Source organism: Colletotrichum abscissum (genome assembly GCF_030869225.1).
Source record: "Colletotrichum abscissum strain IMI 504890 chromosome Unknown Scaffold_14.1, whole genome shotgun sequence".
Classification (NCBI taxonomy): Eukaryota; Fungi; Ascomycota; class Sordariomycetes; order Glomerellales; family Glomerellaceae; genus Colletotrichum; species Colletotrichum abscissum.
Genome location: NW_026850032.1, coordinates 241,580 through 254,666, shown reverse-complemented (window position 1 = coordinate 254,666; position 13,087 = coordinate 241,580). Strand labels below are relative to the sequence as shown.

The following is a 13,087-nucleotide window of genomic DNA, read 5'->3' as shown; positions in this document are numbered from 1 at the left end:
GTCGATAATACGCCATCCCAAATGCTTTGAAGCTGGATTATTTCTCAATTCGCTTTCCCTGCCATCCATCAACTCCAATGAGGCGGATGGTTGATAATGGTCTTGATGCACCTAAAAGTGACTCCAGATCTCCATGCAGTAGTAATTCGCTTTTTTTCATCGTTCTTCGTATCCTGGTGGAAAACGCCGCAGAAACATCCTAAAATTGAAGGAAATAATAGTAATAGAGAGTCGTATCGTGTCCCGAGATGCGTGGGCTCTAACTCGCATGCGTGTAATGTGGGTATCGTAAATGCCTAATAGCAGATGCCTCGCTCGTAATCAAGTCGTGACATAGTTGTTGCCTTTGTAAAGAAAACGTTTCGTTGCCTTCGCGACCGGATGTTTACAGGCGCCAGTGACGAAATGTCGAAACAAACTTTCGTGTTTGCGTGTTGCGTGTTGCCGAAAATTAATCCTCGCGTGCGACCTGGAAGCCGACAGAGTACCGGAAGTGTTGGGAGTCCCAGCGGACGGGAATCATGGTGAGCAGGTTGACAAAGGAAGTGCCGTCTTTCCTGAAATTGACAACGTCGGTCTGGAATTCGTCGTTTGCCTCGACGGCCTTGCGCATGCTCTTGACGGTTTCCTTGGGGATATGCTTCCTGGCAGATTTCTTGCTGACCTTTCCGCCGGGCGCCTGAAGGAAGCGGCAGTTCTTGCCAAGAATTTCGCTGTTTTTGTAGCCGGTAAGAATGCTGAAGTGTTCGGAGGCGTAGACAATCGGGCAGTCGGGCTGTTCGAGGTCACAAAGAAGTAGAGCAACAGAACAGTCAATTGCGCCAAGTTCAACCTTGGGGTTGGGCCTTCCAGCGACGCGGAGCTGATAATTGTTAATCACCTCAACATCCATCGCCGACTTGGGTACTTACGAGAATGCTCATCATGTCGAATCCGCTGGGGCAGTAAAGTCCAGGGTACATGACGGGATCGGCAGCGGCTTGCGGTTGTCGCCAAGCACCACGCTTCCCACGCACAGCTTGCTCAGTCTCCTCGGAGAATTGGTACTAGAAGGGATGTCAGTACCGGAGCCAGAAAGCCTGAGTTGAGAGTCCCAAACGTACCTGAAGCGCGCAGGATTCCCACGGATTCATGGTTGTCGACATTTGGTTTTGTGCCCGAAATGATAGAATGCGTTCCGTCTTTTGCGGTTGAAGATAGGAGGCCGGGTATTGAAACTCTTGCATCGACATTGTGAAGGTTGGCTGAGCCTGAAGGCTGAATGTGATTATAAAGCGACGATGTGACGGGTGACTGGGAGGCAGCGGGATGTGTGACCGGGGGGTTTGGCCGGTACGAGAAGCGAGAGAGAGCAGGGTTGGCGGTCGGTGATATTGTACAGAGTAAGGCGGTTAGGCACTTTGCATTATGCGTATGTCTGGATGTGCTGGCAAGGGAGTCGATCGGGGACTATGAGGATTATTGCTTGAGAGCTGCTATAGCAAGTGTAAATCGTTGGTTGACAGAGTCAGGGAAAAAGTGACAGGTCGTTGTGGAAGGATGTAAGGTCATCAAGCCAAGATATCGAAAGGACGGTACGATGTTCGCTGAAAGGTGCGTTGGGTGGTGCAACAGACGTTATTAGGCAAACGTACAAAGTACACTTTGGGCAAAATTGGTGGCAGAACGGTAGGGGCTGGTTGGAGATACCGTTGTCCACCAGCGAGCGGAGCGATCGTTGATGTTGCAGGACTGATCGCGAGTCGATGCGTGGAACACGGTGATCGGGAGCAGCAGTGTGGAGAGGGGGGTGGGTTTAGGCCTGGAACGGCCTCCTGCAAAGTTAAGGGTCTGGGTCTCTTTGATGTCTTCGGCGTCTGCTTGCTCCCTCAGGTGGTGAGCTTGGTGAGGTAAGCTCAGCAAGGAGGAGTAGAATGAACGGTCCTTGCTCCGACTTGTTCGTGACAGAGCGAGCGTTACCATCCAATCCTGGCGAGCCATTTGATCGTCAGATGGCCCATTACATCAACGAAAGATGGCGGAAGGACCAACGACCGCTGCCAACAGGTCGGGCCCATGTCCTCGGTTCGTACTGCGAAGAGCTCCCACGTCTACGCTCGCCAGGGGGTACCCGCTCGCTTGACGAGGTGCAGAATATTGTACAGACAGAGTATGCGCTAAATGGGGAGCCATCTTCGCGCGGGGTGAGGAATGATGGCGACGAGCGTCACCTCGTCATGTTTGGACGGCAGCGGTAGTGCGGCGGGGTTCGTACCAAAAGCCTAACAGCCGGCAGTGCCATTCTCCGTAGACTTGGGACGTGGGGAGGCGTCCCTGATGTTAAGCCGTTGTCAACGCAAGCTCTCAGGCTGGTTCGGGTCGCTATCTCTGATCGATGGCATTGCTGCTTCCGGCCAAGTGCCGCTCGTTGAGGACCATCGGTGACGAACTGCGTGGGCGCCCAGGGCGATGGCCGATGGACGTGTGTGTGGGAGCCAGGGTGATGAGTCGGAGCGGAATCCGATGCTCAGATTTGCGTTTGGCCCAGCGATCACAGCGATCGCCGCAACGGGTTTCCCATAATCTCGATTCCACCAGCATGGGCCCCTGCACCCATTTCGATCCCGCCTGGATGAGCTTTTTGCTCACTTGTGGCATGTTTTGCCCATGCTTTGCTTGTTGCGTACACCTTGGTGGTGTGGCAGGCCGGCCACCAGCATCGGAATCGGGCTTTTTCTTTGCTGGAGAAACGTTGCTCAGAATCCCCTGGTCGCCATCGAATTCTGACATGGGCTTTGGGGTGACAGGCCTCAAACATTGGCATCGAGATGTGGTTGTGGTTCCGTTCCCTCGTCATCCGCCTGGGAACGACCAAGTTCAATGAATCGCTTGCTCCTCTACACCACACAAAGCACACGACGTCTCAGGCCCCGTACAAGACACTACAGGGCAGAAGTGCGCTCGGCTGGCTGGTGCGATGAGGTAGACTGGATTTGGCCCTTTGCATCCATGTCTGTTGCTGCCCTGAAAGAATCGAACGCAGGTTGACAAGGGCGCCGTCTGAGTCTGTGCTCGGCCAAGCAGCGCGCATCGAGATCTCTCACTTTTTTGCCTGTCGAATTCATCCCCCAGTCTCCGTATTCCGGGAACTTGCCCGCAGCCTGTGGTTGGCCATTGAGAATTTGAGAGAGCAATCTGTCTCGCTACGCAGAACGAGCCCAGGCCAGATCTTTGAATGCCCCTTGATCGATCTAGCAGAAGGAATCGGCCGAGAGACAGGGGTGCGACGGGAGACAATGGCGAGAGCGAAAAATGTGATTCCGGTCGTTCCACGAGCACACAACGGATCCGGATCATGGCGGAATGTTTGCAACGCGAGAGTCGGGTGAGTTGTGTCCTCTGGCATCTTGCACGCATTGGAGTTTTGCGGGCATCGGTCGACCCGACGATGCCCTCAATCCCAAGCACTAACTACCGATCGAGATTTCCCAGTTGAGCAGGCAGGCGGGTATTAGTTGGGTCCCGGATTGAAAGGTGTCTCTCGATCCGTGTCGACGTGCCCTCCGGATGATTCCCCACTACCGAGCTGAGCATGAGCCAAGCTGCATGTTCAGTTCATCGGTGAGAGCCTGACGGCGGGGCAGCACATGCAGCTAGCGTATCCATAGGGAGTGTATCCCGTGAGTCCGTAGACGTTTGCTGTGCCTCAGTTGACAGTTCGACGTTGGGTGACGACCATCTCGATTGCACTCCTCGCCTGGCTGGAGCTCGTCGGGAATGCCGCTTGACTCTCGACTCTGAGGCTCAACTGGGACAATCAAGCTCGAGCCTTGGTCTCGCTTCGTCTCGAATGCAAATATTCTGTTGCGGGTGTCGCCCAACCGCAGACCAAAACGAAGACGCGATGATGCCAACGTGTGAACCGATCCGGCGGCAGAATGGGGTTCCAGAACTCTGGGGTTTGGCGGCAATCGGGAAAGTCGTGTGGCATCGTCGCTTGCGGTTGAGGATCGCGGCGATGGAAAGTGGCAGCGCCAGCTGTGACCAGGTGTGTGGTTTCCAAGCGCCGACTCTGTTGACTTGGAGCAGGTGCGGGTTCTCGCTTACACTTCCACTGCTCTTTCCTTTTTGGCAATGATACAACTTGACGTTACCTTTACGCCTTCCGCCTTCCGAGTTAATTAATTCTTCACTCTTGCCCAACCAATCCCGAAACTGTGATAGGGTGATCATGCCTTTTCTGAGTCCAATTAGCGAGAAATTCTCCCAGATGCAATGTCTCAACCAGACGTCTTGCTGCCGGTAGTTGAACAGACTCCGCTCTTCCAGATTGGCTACATCCAAGATTAGACATTACGAAGTGCCTGTCGCCATTTGCCAAGGATCGTGAACCGACCCTTCCAGCAGCTCTGCCTTGATGTGATGAGATATCGTTTGGTCAATTGTCGTAGATACCATCTGACTAACACCGCCGTGTGAGCAGTGGCTTTTGGATGCTTTAGACAGTCAAGCTCGTACCAAACATAGATACACGTAATTCCCAGAATTCAAATGTACAAAAAAGACAGAATAAACATACGGATAATTACACACGAAGACTTGAGAATTGGCAGCATCAAAGGCCGCTGCATCAGATTTAACAAACAATAGCAATGGAAGATGGTTCGTTTCGCCTCTCATGCCTTGTAATGATTGTCCATGTCTAATCAATAAGTAATGATTACATTGTCTTATTCGATAGATATAGCTAGAGCCTTTTGCCAGACAGCTTGGCTGGTAGAGTATATAGAATTTGAAGATATCCCCATTGCCTCCTCAAAAAGCAAAGTCCTCAAATGCCACATCCTCGCCTTCCAACCACCCATTCAAGACCTTGAGCATCTCCGGCCCGGTACACAAAAAGTACCTCCTCTTGATACCACCATCCTTCACATCGCCAGCCCTGATCCTCCTCCTCTCTACAACAGCCCCAAACCCTTCAAACTCCCCCATCATCGCCTCCTCCGCCTCTCCAATCTCACCCGTCACAAACACCCTCAACACACCAGCCAACCCAGGAATCCTTCCAACAACGTCCCTCACTAGCTTCACGTCCTCTCCCTTGACAGTCCACAACACCTTCATCCTCACACCAGCTTCCAAAACACCACCAGCCTGCGCAATCAAAGGCGTAATCCCAACACCAGCGGCAACAAACACCTCTTCAACATCATCACCGCCGCCATCACCCTTCTTCCCCTCCCCCCTACCCATCCTAAACGCCTCTTCTCCGCCAAACCCAAGCACAGGAACCTCCAACGGAACCCTCAAATTCCACCTCCACAACATAGTCGTAACCGGACCATTCTTCCTCGCCGTAATCTCAAATTCCTTCCCTCCCTTATCTCCCGGCGGACTCGAAACCGTAAAAGTCCTCACGTAATCATCATTCAGGCTCTGCGGCTCGTCGTCGCGCATATGACTCCACCCGACGTCCAGCTCCCCCGCGAAGTCAAACGTGACGTACTGGCCCGCCTCCCACTGCGCCGCGGGCTCCAGGCCAAAGACGAACCGCGCAATCGTCGGCGTGATGATCTCGCGGCGCAGCAGCGCGGCCGTTCTGGTGCTTTCCGTAGACGAACTCAGAACATGCTGCTGCTCGGAGAAGAGCGGTCTTACGGGCGGGTTGTACGGTGACGGCTCGAGGGGGGTGCCGGAGAAGGGTAGGCCGGACTGCACAAAGACCGCGGCCGACACGGTGATTTTGACGGCGAGTTTCGTGCGTGGTAGGTAGGCTGCCGCGTCTTGTCCGACGAGTATCGATGCCGATCCCGTGAGCTTTGCCCACCTCCAAGTGTTAGCCTCATAATCTTCCAAGTTCCAGGTGAGGCTGGGAAGAAATTGAGTAATACTCACGTAAAGGACGTCTGACGTCTCAAAGTCTGGTATCGCGATCCCGACCAAGGGGTTCAGTTTAAGGTTCCCCAGCGTCTGATATAACCGATTGCCGGAAACTATAAGATGATTAGCCTTCTCGTCATAACCATCGATCCGGATGCAAATGACTCGGAAAGGGGGTTGCAGTAAAACCCACATTCAGGATACACAATCTCCACGCCACCCTCATCGTTCCTCGCAACCCTCACAAACCCCCTCGACCCTCCCCTATGGTTCGTATCCATACTGCTGCCACTGCCACCATCGTCCCCTCCCTCCTCGTGTCCGCTCGTGAGGAAAAGCATATCCGCCCCGCGCACGACCTTCACAGCCTCCTCAGACAGCGGCAACTCCCGCTCCACTCTGCCCTTGACGAGCGACGCCCGCGGGATGACGTCCTTTTTGTTGAGGTACTTGGGGCAGTTTCCCAGACTCTCTTCGACGTGCACCGCGATTTGTACTTCCGAGGAGGAAGAAGAGCTCCGGTCCTCAGCGGTAGCAGTGCCATCCGAGGGAACCGTAACCGCCCCGGCTACCATCCTCCCTCCGAACTTTACGCGATCCCGCGTCGTGAGGTCGATGGCCAGTCCGGAGACGAGTTTCCCTCCATCCGGACCCCTCCCAGGCTGAATTACCTCTTGCAAATGCTGCTGCTGCTGCTGGTCCCCGTCTACCTCCCCTTCGGCCCCCCAAAGTGCCTTGAACACCGGATCATCACCAATGTCAACCACGCTCCTGAGACCAAGCACGTCCTCCGCAATCGGCCTTGCCACGTTGCCCGCCTCCCCGCCCCATAGCGTCGTCCACGGCCGGCGTTCAGCGTCGAGGGTGCCGAGGGCCAGGAGCGGGGCGGCGGCGATGCGGTTGCCGTAGGAGGGCGGGAGGCCCGCGGCTGTGGGGTTCGCTCTGTGGCGGGGGATTTTGAGTTGCTCGTGGAGGGCGAGTTCGCCTTGGTGGAAGGGTATTGTTCTGCCTGGCATGATGCCGTTGGTGTTTTGTAGTTGTGAGTGGAAGAACAGGTTTGAGCTTGTGAGGAGTTGTGATGAGAGGAGGGTTGTCAGGAGGAGGGTGTGATTCATATGAGATGTGTATTGAGGGTGTAAGTTCGCAGGTGATCACGTTGTTTGCATTGAATTATGAGAATTTTGAGAAAGGTATAGTAATATCACATCGTTAGAAATCATCACAAACACCACAAGATTAATTGTAAGCGCATCTGTATGAGCCCTGGAGGATGAAATTGACATCTCCGGGTGACAAATCAGCACCGAAGGGCGCATGTCGTGATCAGCGAAGGCGGGATTCCAAAGCTGACGGCCTGACGTAGGTTGGCAGCTGGTGAAGACGGTTACTTGGCACTGTCAGACTGTGCCAGGGGTCATCACGACGGGGAAGCGGGGCCAAAACTTTAATCGCCTGCATTGGCGTTGCGAGCTTACCAGGGGCCCTGGCGCCGCGGGGGACGTTAGTGAATACAGTGTCAAGTATGAAGAACATGACAAAGGCAGACGAAACCACAGAAAGTGTGAACATCGGATTGTCATCAACAGACTTTGGTATTCTTGAGTTTCTAAAAGTACATTTGGATTTTGGCGGTTTCCTCTCTCTAGCGGCTCTTGGAGCACTTCTGTAGCCAGTAGACCCTGAATTCCTAGTAGTACATGGACGAACGGAGAATGAAGCGAAAAGTTTCGGGGGGTATCGAAAGGATGGTCGTAAAAAGACGGAGGAGCAGCCTCAACCTCAGCCTCGACACTCTTGTGTTCTCCGAGTAGTGTGAGAGGGCTGGGCGAGGACGAAGAGGAAATGACGAGAAAGGCCTTTCGTTAAATGTGCGCTTGTTCCCTGCGCAAAAGTAGACACCCCTTTTGAATCATAAAGACATTATGAAAAAAAAAAGAAATTGCGGGACGTAGCCGCATAACCCTATAAGCGCACGCGATCTATGAGCCTCAGAAAGGAGCACGGTACCCCTAGTACCGCGGATCCCTCTGAGATTCTACATCGTTGTTGTAGCCGTACCCAGGGCCGCGAGGGCTCGGCCGCTGGCTCTGTGAGGTGCCAGGACGGTTGAAGTAGTCGTCCTGTGGCCGGGGAGGCACGGGCGCCGTCATGTTCCGCGTGGGAGCATTCGGCGGGCCTCGGGGCGGAACCGGGCCAGTCGCGCTCCGTTGCGGGTTGAACGGCTGGTACGCTTGGTACGGGGTGTTGTTGAGCGGACCGGGACCACGGGGCATGGGTGCAGGAGCGCGGCCTGAGTATGCTGAGGGTGCGGGGCTGGCCCGTCCATTCGACTGGTTCGAGTAGTCGTCGTAGGTGCCTCTGGGCGCCGGCGTGCCACGGTCACTCTGGTACGTGTTTTGTCTTTGCGATCTGAAGCTTTCTACCGATCGGCCAGTGTTGGATCTCACAGGCGGAGGGAAGGGTGGCATCGTGTCGGGAGAGTATGTAGAGGGGCTCTCCGAGAAACCACCACGGAGAGAACTCTGTGAGTTGGTTTGCACGTGAGAGATTTGAGGCCGGAAGCTCCTTTGCGAGTTGGAAGTGCTAGGGCGCTGAGGAGGGTAGTTGTTCAAGTCCATGGGTGGCAGAGAAGGAGCCGGAGAGCCCGAGCGCTGGTATCCAAAGTCGGCAGCGCCGCCAACAAGAGGTGCGCGCGACGAGTAGCTGGCCGTGGAAGTGGTGGTGCCCATTCTCGAGGGCAGGGGGCGTTTCTGGTCCATGGAGTTGAGCTCGATGCTGCCGGGGGTCCCGGGACGAGACTCGTAGGCGGGCAGTGTCGCGAAGGTGTCGTTGCGGCCAAACATGGGCATCTCGGCCAATTTGTCTGGGTCTCCGACATTGGGTAGAGTCGGCAGAGTGGCCTGTCGCTCCAGGGGCATCTTTTCACCATTCTTCTTGGCCGCCTTCATTTCTGCCTTTCTCTTGCTTTCCTCCTGTCTCGCTAACGCCTTGTTGACCTTGACTGTAACAATCTTCATGAGGGCCTTGGTGACCTTGCGCTCGCAGTAGCCCGAGAGACCTCCATCGGCCTTGGGGATCCAGTGGAAGAGGAAGAAGACGTAGAAGAGGACAGCCATGATGAGGTAGAGAGCGGAGAAGACCCAAATGAGTAGGGTGAAGACCATACCCGACAGGATGAGAGCCTGCTGGTAATCCTCCGTGGCAAGCGTCTTAATCTTATCAAAGAAACCCAGCAGAGAGCCCTCGACGGAGACTTCGTGAACAGCAAGCTTGGCGTCGTAGACAGACTTGAGAGTCAATGCGTTGACGACCTGACGAGGTCCCGAACAGACCAGTACACGAATCCAGGCTACATAAGATTAGTAACGGCCGCGATGGGAAAGTAGGATTGGCTTACATTGAAAGCTGAAGTAGGTGAACAGAGCAATATACTCGGCTCCCTTCTTACTCTTGGTGAGTTCGGCAAAGACCAAGAAACGCTTCCAACCCTGGCCCTTTCCGAATCGGATACTCTCGAGGCGAACGGCAATGGTGTCGAGGTAGCATTCAGCTACGTTTCCTCGCTTCATAACGCGGTGCGCCCGGAAATGCTCAAAGGCGAGATTGACAAAGGAGGCGATGATGGAAATGGAGAAGATCCACTTGGAGATCTTGAAGTCGATGGCGGGGTCGATTTCGGAGGACCAGCGGTCGAAAGCCAGGAGGTTGATGGCAGTGAACATATCGACGCCGTAGACGGCGAGGGAGATGATCAACATGAGCCACAGGTAAAAGTACGCGAACGGAGTGAGGCATCCTCGTGACTTGAAGTCGTTGAGGTTCTAGACAGGTTAGCACCAGAAGAATGCTGTACCGTATGAGGCTCTACATACGATATAGTCCCATTTCTGCTCGGCACGTTGGTCAATGACCTTTTTGCGGTGAGTGAGGCAACCCATCTTGGGTAGTGGGCGGCGAATTGACGAGTGTGACGAATGTCAAAGTTGTATTGAAGAATCCCGACACAGTCGAGTCGGAAAAAGAGAAGAAGAAGGGTGATGGTCGCCGAGGGACCAAACGTCGTGTGAATGAGTGTGATAACGCAACCCGGACCTGCCGCAAACACAAGTCGTTACTCGCCCGCGAAGTAATCGACAGTGTTTCTCTTGGTGATGACCAGGAGAGAAAGATCGATACTTGAGACGGGACGAAGCCGAAGGAGTAGAGGAAGAAGATTCGGTTGTTGAACGAGAGGGAGAACGGAATGTGGGTCCCAGGGTAGGAGGAAAGGGCTGAATGTGCGACGCAAGAGTTCGGACCGCGCGATTGTCAAGCTGGCATGGTCGAGCGACCGGGCGTTTGAGGGTGGATCAAGACTTGGTGAAGATTCGTGGCGACGTGACGACAGCGAGCAAAAGCCAAGTCGGCTGGTCGACCGTAGTGGGAATTGACAGACCCGGGGAATGGGGGTAAAGTACGGAGTAGTCAGTACTGTTGTCGAGCAAGCACTTGAAGTTAGGCGGTGACGGTTTTCTGGTTGTGGGAGAATATCCGCGTTTGATCGGCCGCCGTGGGCTGCAAGGCTGAGTCTCAGGATGTCGAAATGGGCGAAGAGAGTTACAGTGCGCAATGCGAGTGATTGAGTGAGTGAATGAGTGAGTGAGTATTGTGTGTATTCAAAGTTCGAGTCTAGAAGGAGCGGACGTCGTGGATAATTCGCACGATCGGAATGTCTCGGTCGAAGACGTCGAGTCTTACTCTTGAGGCCATGGAAGTGCTTCGTGAAGCTCGAAGGAGGAATGTGTGTGGCGTGGTCAAGACGCAGAAGGTAAGCGTTGAAGCGTGTGACCCTTGAGTGAGGGAGAGTCTCTGAGAGGAGTGAGAGGGGAGTGGAGGCCTTCAAGAGTGATCTGCGAGAGGGGGGGGTCTGACAGTCTGACTAGGGTCAAGACACCGGGTCAGTGCCAAAAGGGAAGGAAAGGGGGGCCTTTTGGGTAAGATGATCCAATAATTGATGATTGCCGCTGATGGTTGCAGAGTCACGGACGCGCAGACATGGGCAATGGAAGGGGAGACGAAGACAGGCGGTTTCGAGCAAGCGTCCACCGTCCGAGGGGTCTTGCCCAAAGTGCCCGGAGACTGGGAGGAGGAGAGGCTTGTGGAGCAATAGCGAACGGAAGCGCGGCCTTTAACGCAGGTACCATGTCGCAAAATCGACCGATTTGGTTTAGTGCACCAACAGAGCGTTTGAGGTCCCATTTCCCGTGACCTTCTAGGGAGTTGATTGGCTCAACTCAATTATAGCCCTTGATAAGTACCCCACAACTTTCCACAGTCTCTCACAATCTCTCGCAGTGTACAACGGTACGTACTATCTCCGTTGGTCTTCTTCCTCCTCCTCTCCTGCAGTCCTGTAGTCCTCCTCCTGTCTCTCCGCCACCTGTGCCTTGCCGTGCCTCCTCAGCCTCTCATGTTGTGCATCCCCTCCTGCGTTCAACCCATGGAAGAACTCGTCCCGCACCAAGCCTGCCAGTTGCTCTGTTCGAGACAGGCACTGGTTCGAGATTGACCATGGCGGCATGGCCACATAGTTCGCGGCCTCATCTTTACAGCCGCGGCTCGGACGCGCCCGCTTCACCCATCCAACCATCGACCCAAGTACTGCGCCTCTCGAAGCAGCGGGAAGCCGCCGGGAATGCTGTTTCTTTCTCACTGACTTGTGGTCGCATTGTTTAGACCGTCCTGAATGAAGCTTGGAGGAATCGCGGACTTGTCGCTAACCACTCCCGCAAAATGCAACGTCAGCTTTTCAATACACTAGGTAGAGCCGCGCCGGTGCGGTGGAGATGAGGCCGGCCACGAGGCCTCTTCTCGGTCCTAACCGATGTGGCTTGCAAGTGCAATACAACTGACTCTGTTAGACCCAACACTCGGGCATCCGACAAATGGCAAACAATTATCTCAGAACCAAAGCTATACTCATAACGACGCCGGCTGTTCACAGTCGTCGCAGCCAGAATGGATACTCAGCCTTTCAACACGGGCATCCCGTCTCAACTCTGCTCAGCTTTGCCCGGAGCAGTCTCGCTGAAACGCCGTGCCCTGGCCCATACAACGGTATGCATGACGGCGAGCTCGCGGATACACGACCCCGGGTTGCCTCTGCTGCTTCTTCTACCTCCTACATGGCCAGTGCGCCCTCTTTCGCATTGATTGTTCTTCCATTTATGTCATTCGACGGTTCGGCCGAACGCAGGGTGGATGGCAAGCAGTATCATCGAAACGAAGAGTGACGCCGCGTCTGCGGAGTATTCGTACAGTGCCACACTGCGACGAGTGCCTCCTTACAGCTCCCTCCCAAAGCATAGCCTGAATATCGCAAGGGACCAATGGACCTACAGACCGCCCAACACCGCTGCACCAGCCTCCGGAAACAACTCCAAGGGATGCGTCGACAAACGCTCCCGGATCAGACGGCAGGTCTTGGCCAACACGACCCAAAAAAGGGCTCAGTCAAATTTGATCGCCTCCCACATTCGGAAGACGCAGCATTTCGCTTCTCCACGACCAATTTGCTCGGCGGGGTGGACGCTGGTAGGTGCTGGATGCACGTGGATTACCCCGGCCATTCGGCTATCTTTATCGCCATTCTAATTTGAATGCGACAGGCCGACAAAGAAATGACGGTGGGTTCAGAAGTCGTGCGACCAGCCTACGCCAGGAATTCCATGGCTGTAGATATGGGTAAACGCTCTGTGTCACCAGAGCATGCGGCTTCGGCGCGAACGACTAAAACTGTTTCCTCGCATATGCCTCCTCCCGTTTGGCCAAGCCTGCTGCTTCGTTTGCCTTAGCGAACGACTGTACAGACGTTTCGACCGACGGGATGCAGGGCATTTGTTATGAATATTTCGTGTTATTTGTCTGTTGAGCATTGCTCTTGTGCTGGAAATGAGTTTTCAATTTTCGGGCAACTTACACTGTTGTGAGGCTGGTTCTAAGGATGTCTTAAACATCAACGCTCATCACAATTGCCTGTCAAGTGGCGTACTCTATGACCCTTTCCGGAATGCCAAGGCGGCAACCGTTGAGTCAAAGACTACAATAGCCATAGGGCTATCCTTTGTTTCGACCGTGACCATGGTCCCTTCTAGTTGACGCTGCCTGGTGAGCAAACGACGATGCTGTGCTAGGAGGACCTACAAAGAAGACAGCATCACCTTTTTTTCAGAAATCTCAAGAGTTCGCC

The 13,087-nt window shown here is 54.4% G+C and overlaps 5 protein-coding genes across 5 annotated transcripts; all 5 read right to left on the bottom strand.

The window, feature by feature from the left end:
• Positions 1–156: 156 nt before the first annotated feature.
• CABS01_06671 (uncharacterized protein) lies at positions 157–270 on the bottom strand (the record flags this gene model as incomplete). Its single annotated transcript, XM_060540036.1, has 1 exon — positions 157–270. The coding sequence occupies one exon, from the start codon at positions 268–270 to the stop codon at positions 157–159; it is 114 nt and encodes a 37-aa protein (XP_060403720.1).
• Positions 271–451: 181 nt separating this feature from the next.
• On the bottom strand, positions 452–1,232 carry CABS01_06670 (vivid PAS protein VVD; the record flags this gene model as incomplete). The annotated part of the gene is made up of 3 exons (XM_060540035.1): positions 452–862; positions 912–1,046; positions 1,104–1,232. The coding sequence occupies 3 exons, from the start codon at positions 1,230–1,232 to the stop codon at positions 452–454; spliced, it is 675 nt and encodes a 224-aa protein (XP_060403719.1).
• Positions 1,233–4,794: 3,562 nt separating this feature from the next.
• On the bottom strand, positions 4,795–6,974 carry CABS01_06669 (oxidoreductase FAD-binding domain-containing protein; the record flags this gene model as incomplete). The annotated part of the gene is made up of 2 exons (XM_060540034.1): positions 4,795–5,972; positions 6,053–6,974. The coding sequence occupies 2 exons, from the start codon at positions 6,972–6,974 to the stop codon at positions 4,795–4,797; spliced, it is 2,100 nt and encodes a 699-aa protein (XP_060403718.1).
• An 894-nt stretch (positions 6,975–7,868) lies between these two features.
• On the bottom strand, positions 7,869–9,797 carry CABS01_06668 (uncharacterized protein; the record flags this gene model as incomplete). The annotated part of the gene is made up of 3 exons (XM_060540033.1): positions 7,869–9,208; positions 9,257–9,680; positions 9,732–9,797. The coding sequence occupies 3 exons, from the start codon at positions 9,795–9,797 to the stop codon at positions 7,869–7,871; spliced, it is 1,830 nt and encodes a 609-aa protein (XP_060403717.1).
• Positions 9,798–11,209: 1,412 nt separating this feature from the next.
• On the bottom strand, positions 11,210–11,488 carry CABS01_06667 (uncharacterized protein; the record flags this gene model as incomplete). The annotated part of the gene is made up of 1 exon (XM_060540032.1): positions 11,210–11,488. The coding sequence occupies one exon, from the start codon at positions 11,486–11,488 to the stop codon at positions 11,210–11,212; it is 279 nt and encodes a 92-aa protein (XP_060403716.1).
• Between the last annotated feature and the right edge of the window lie 1,599 nt (positions 11,489–13,087).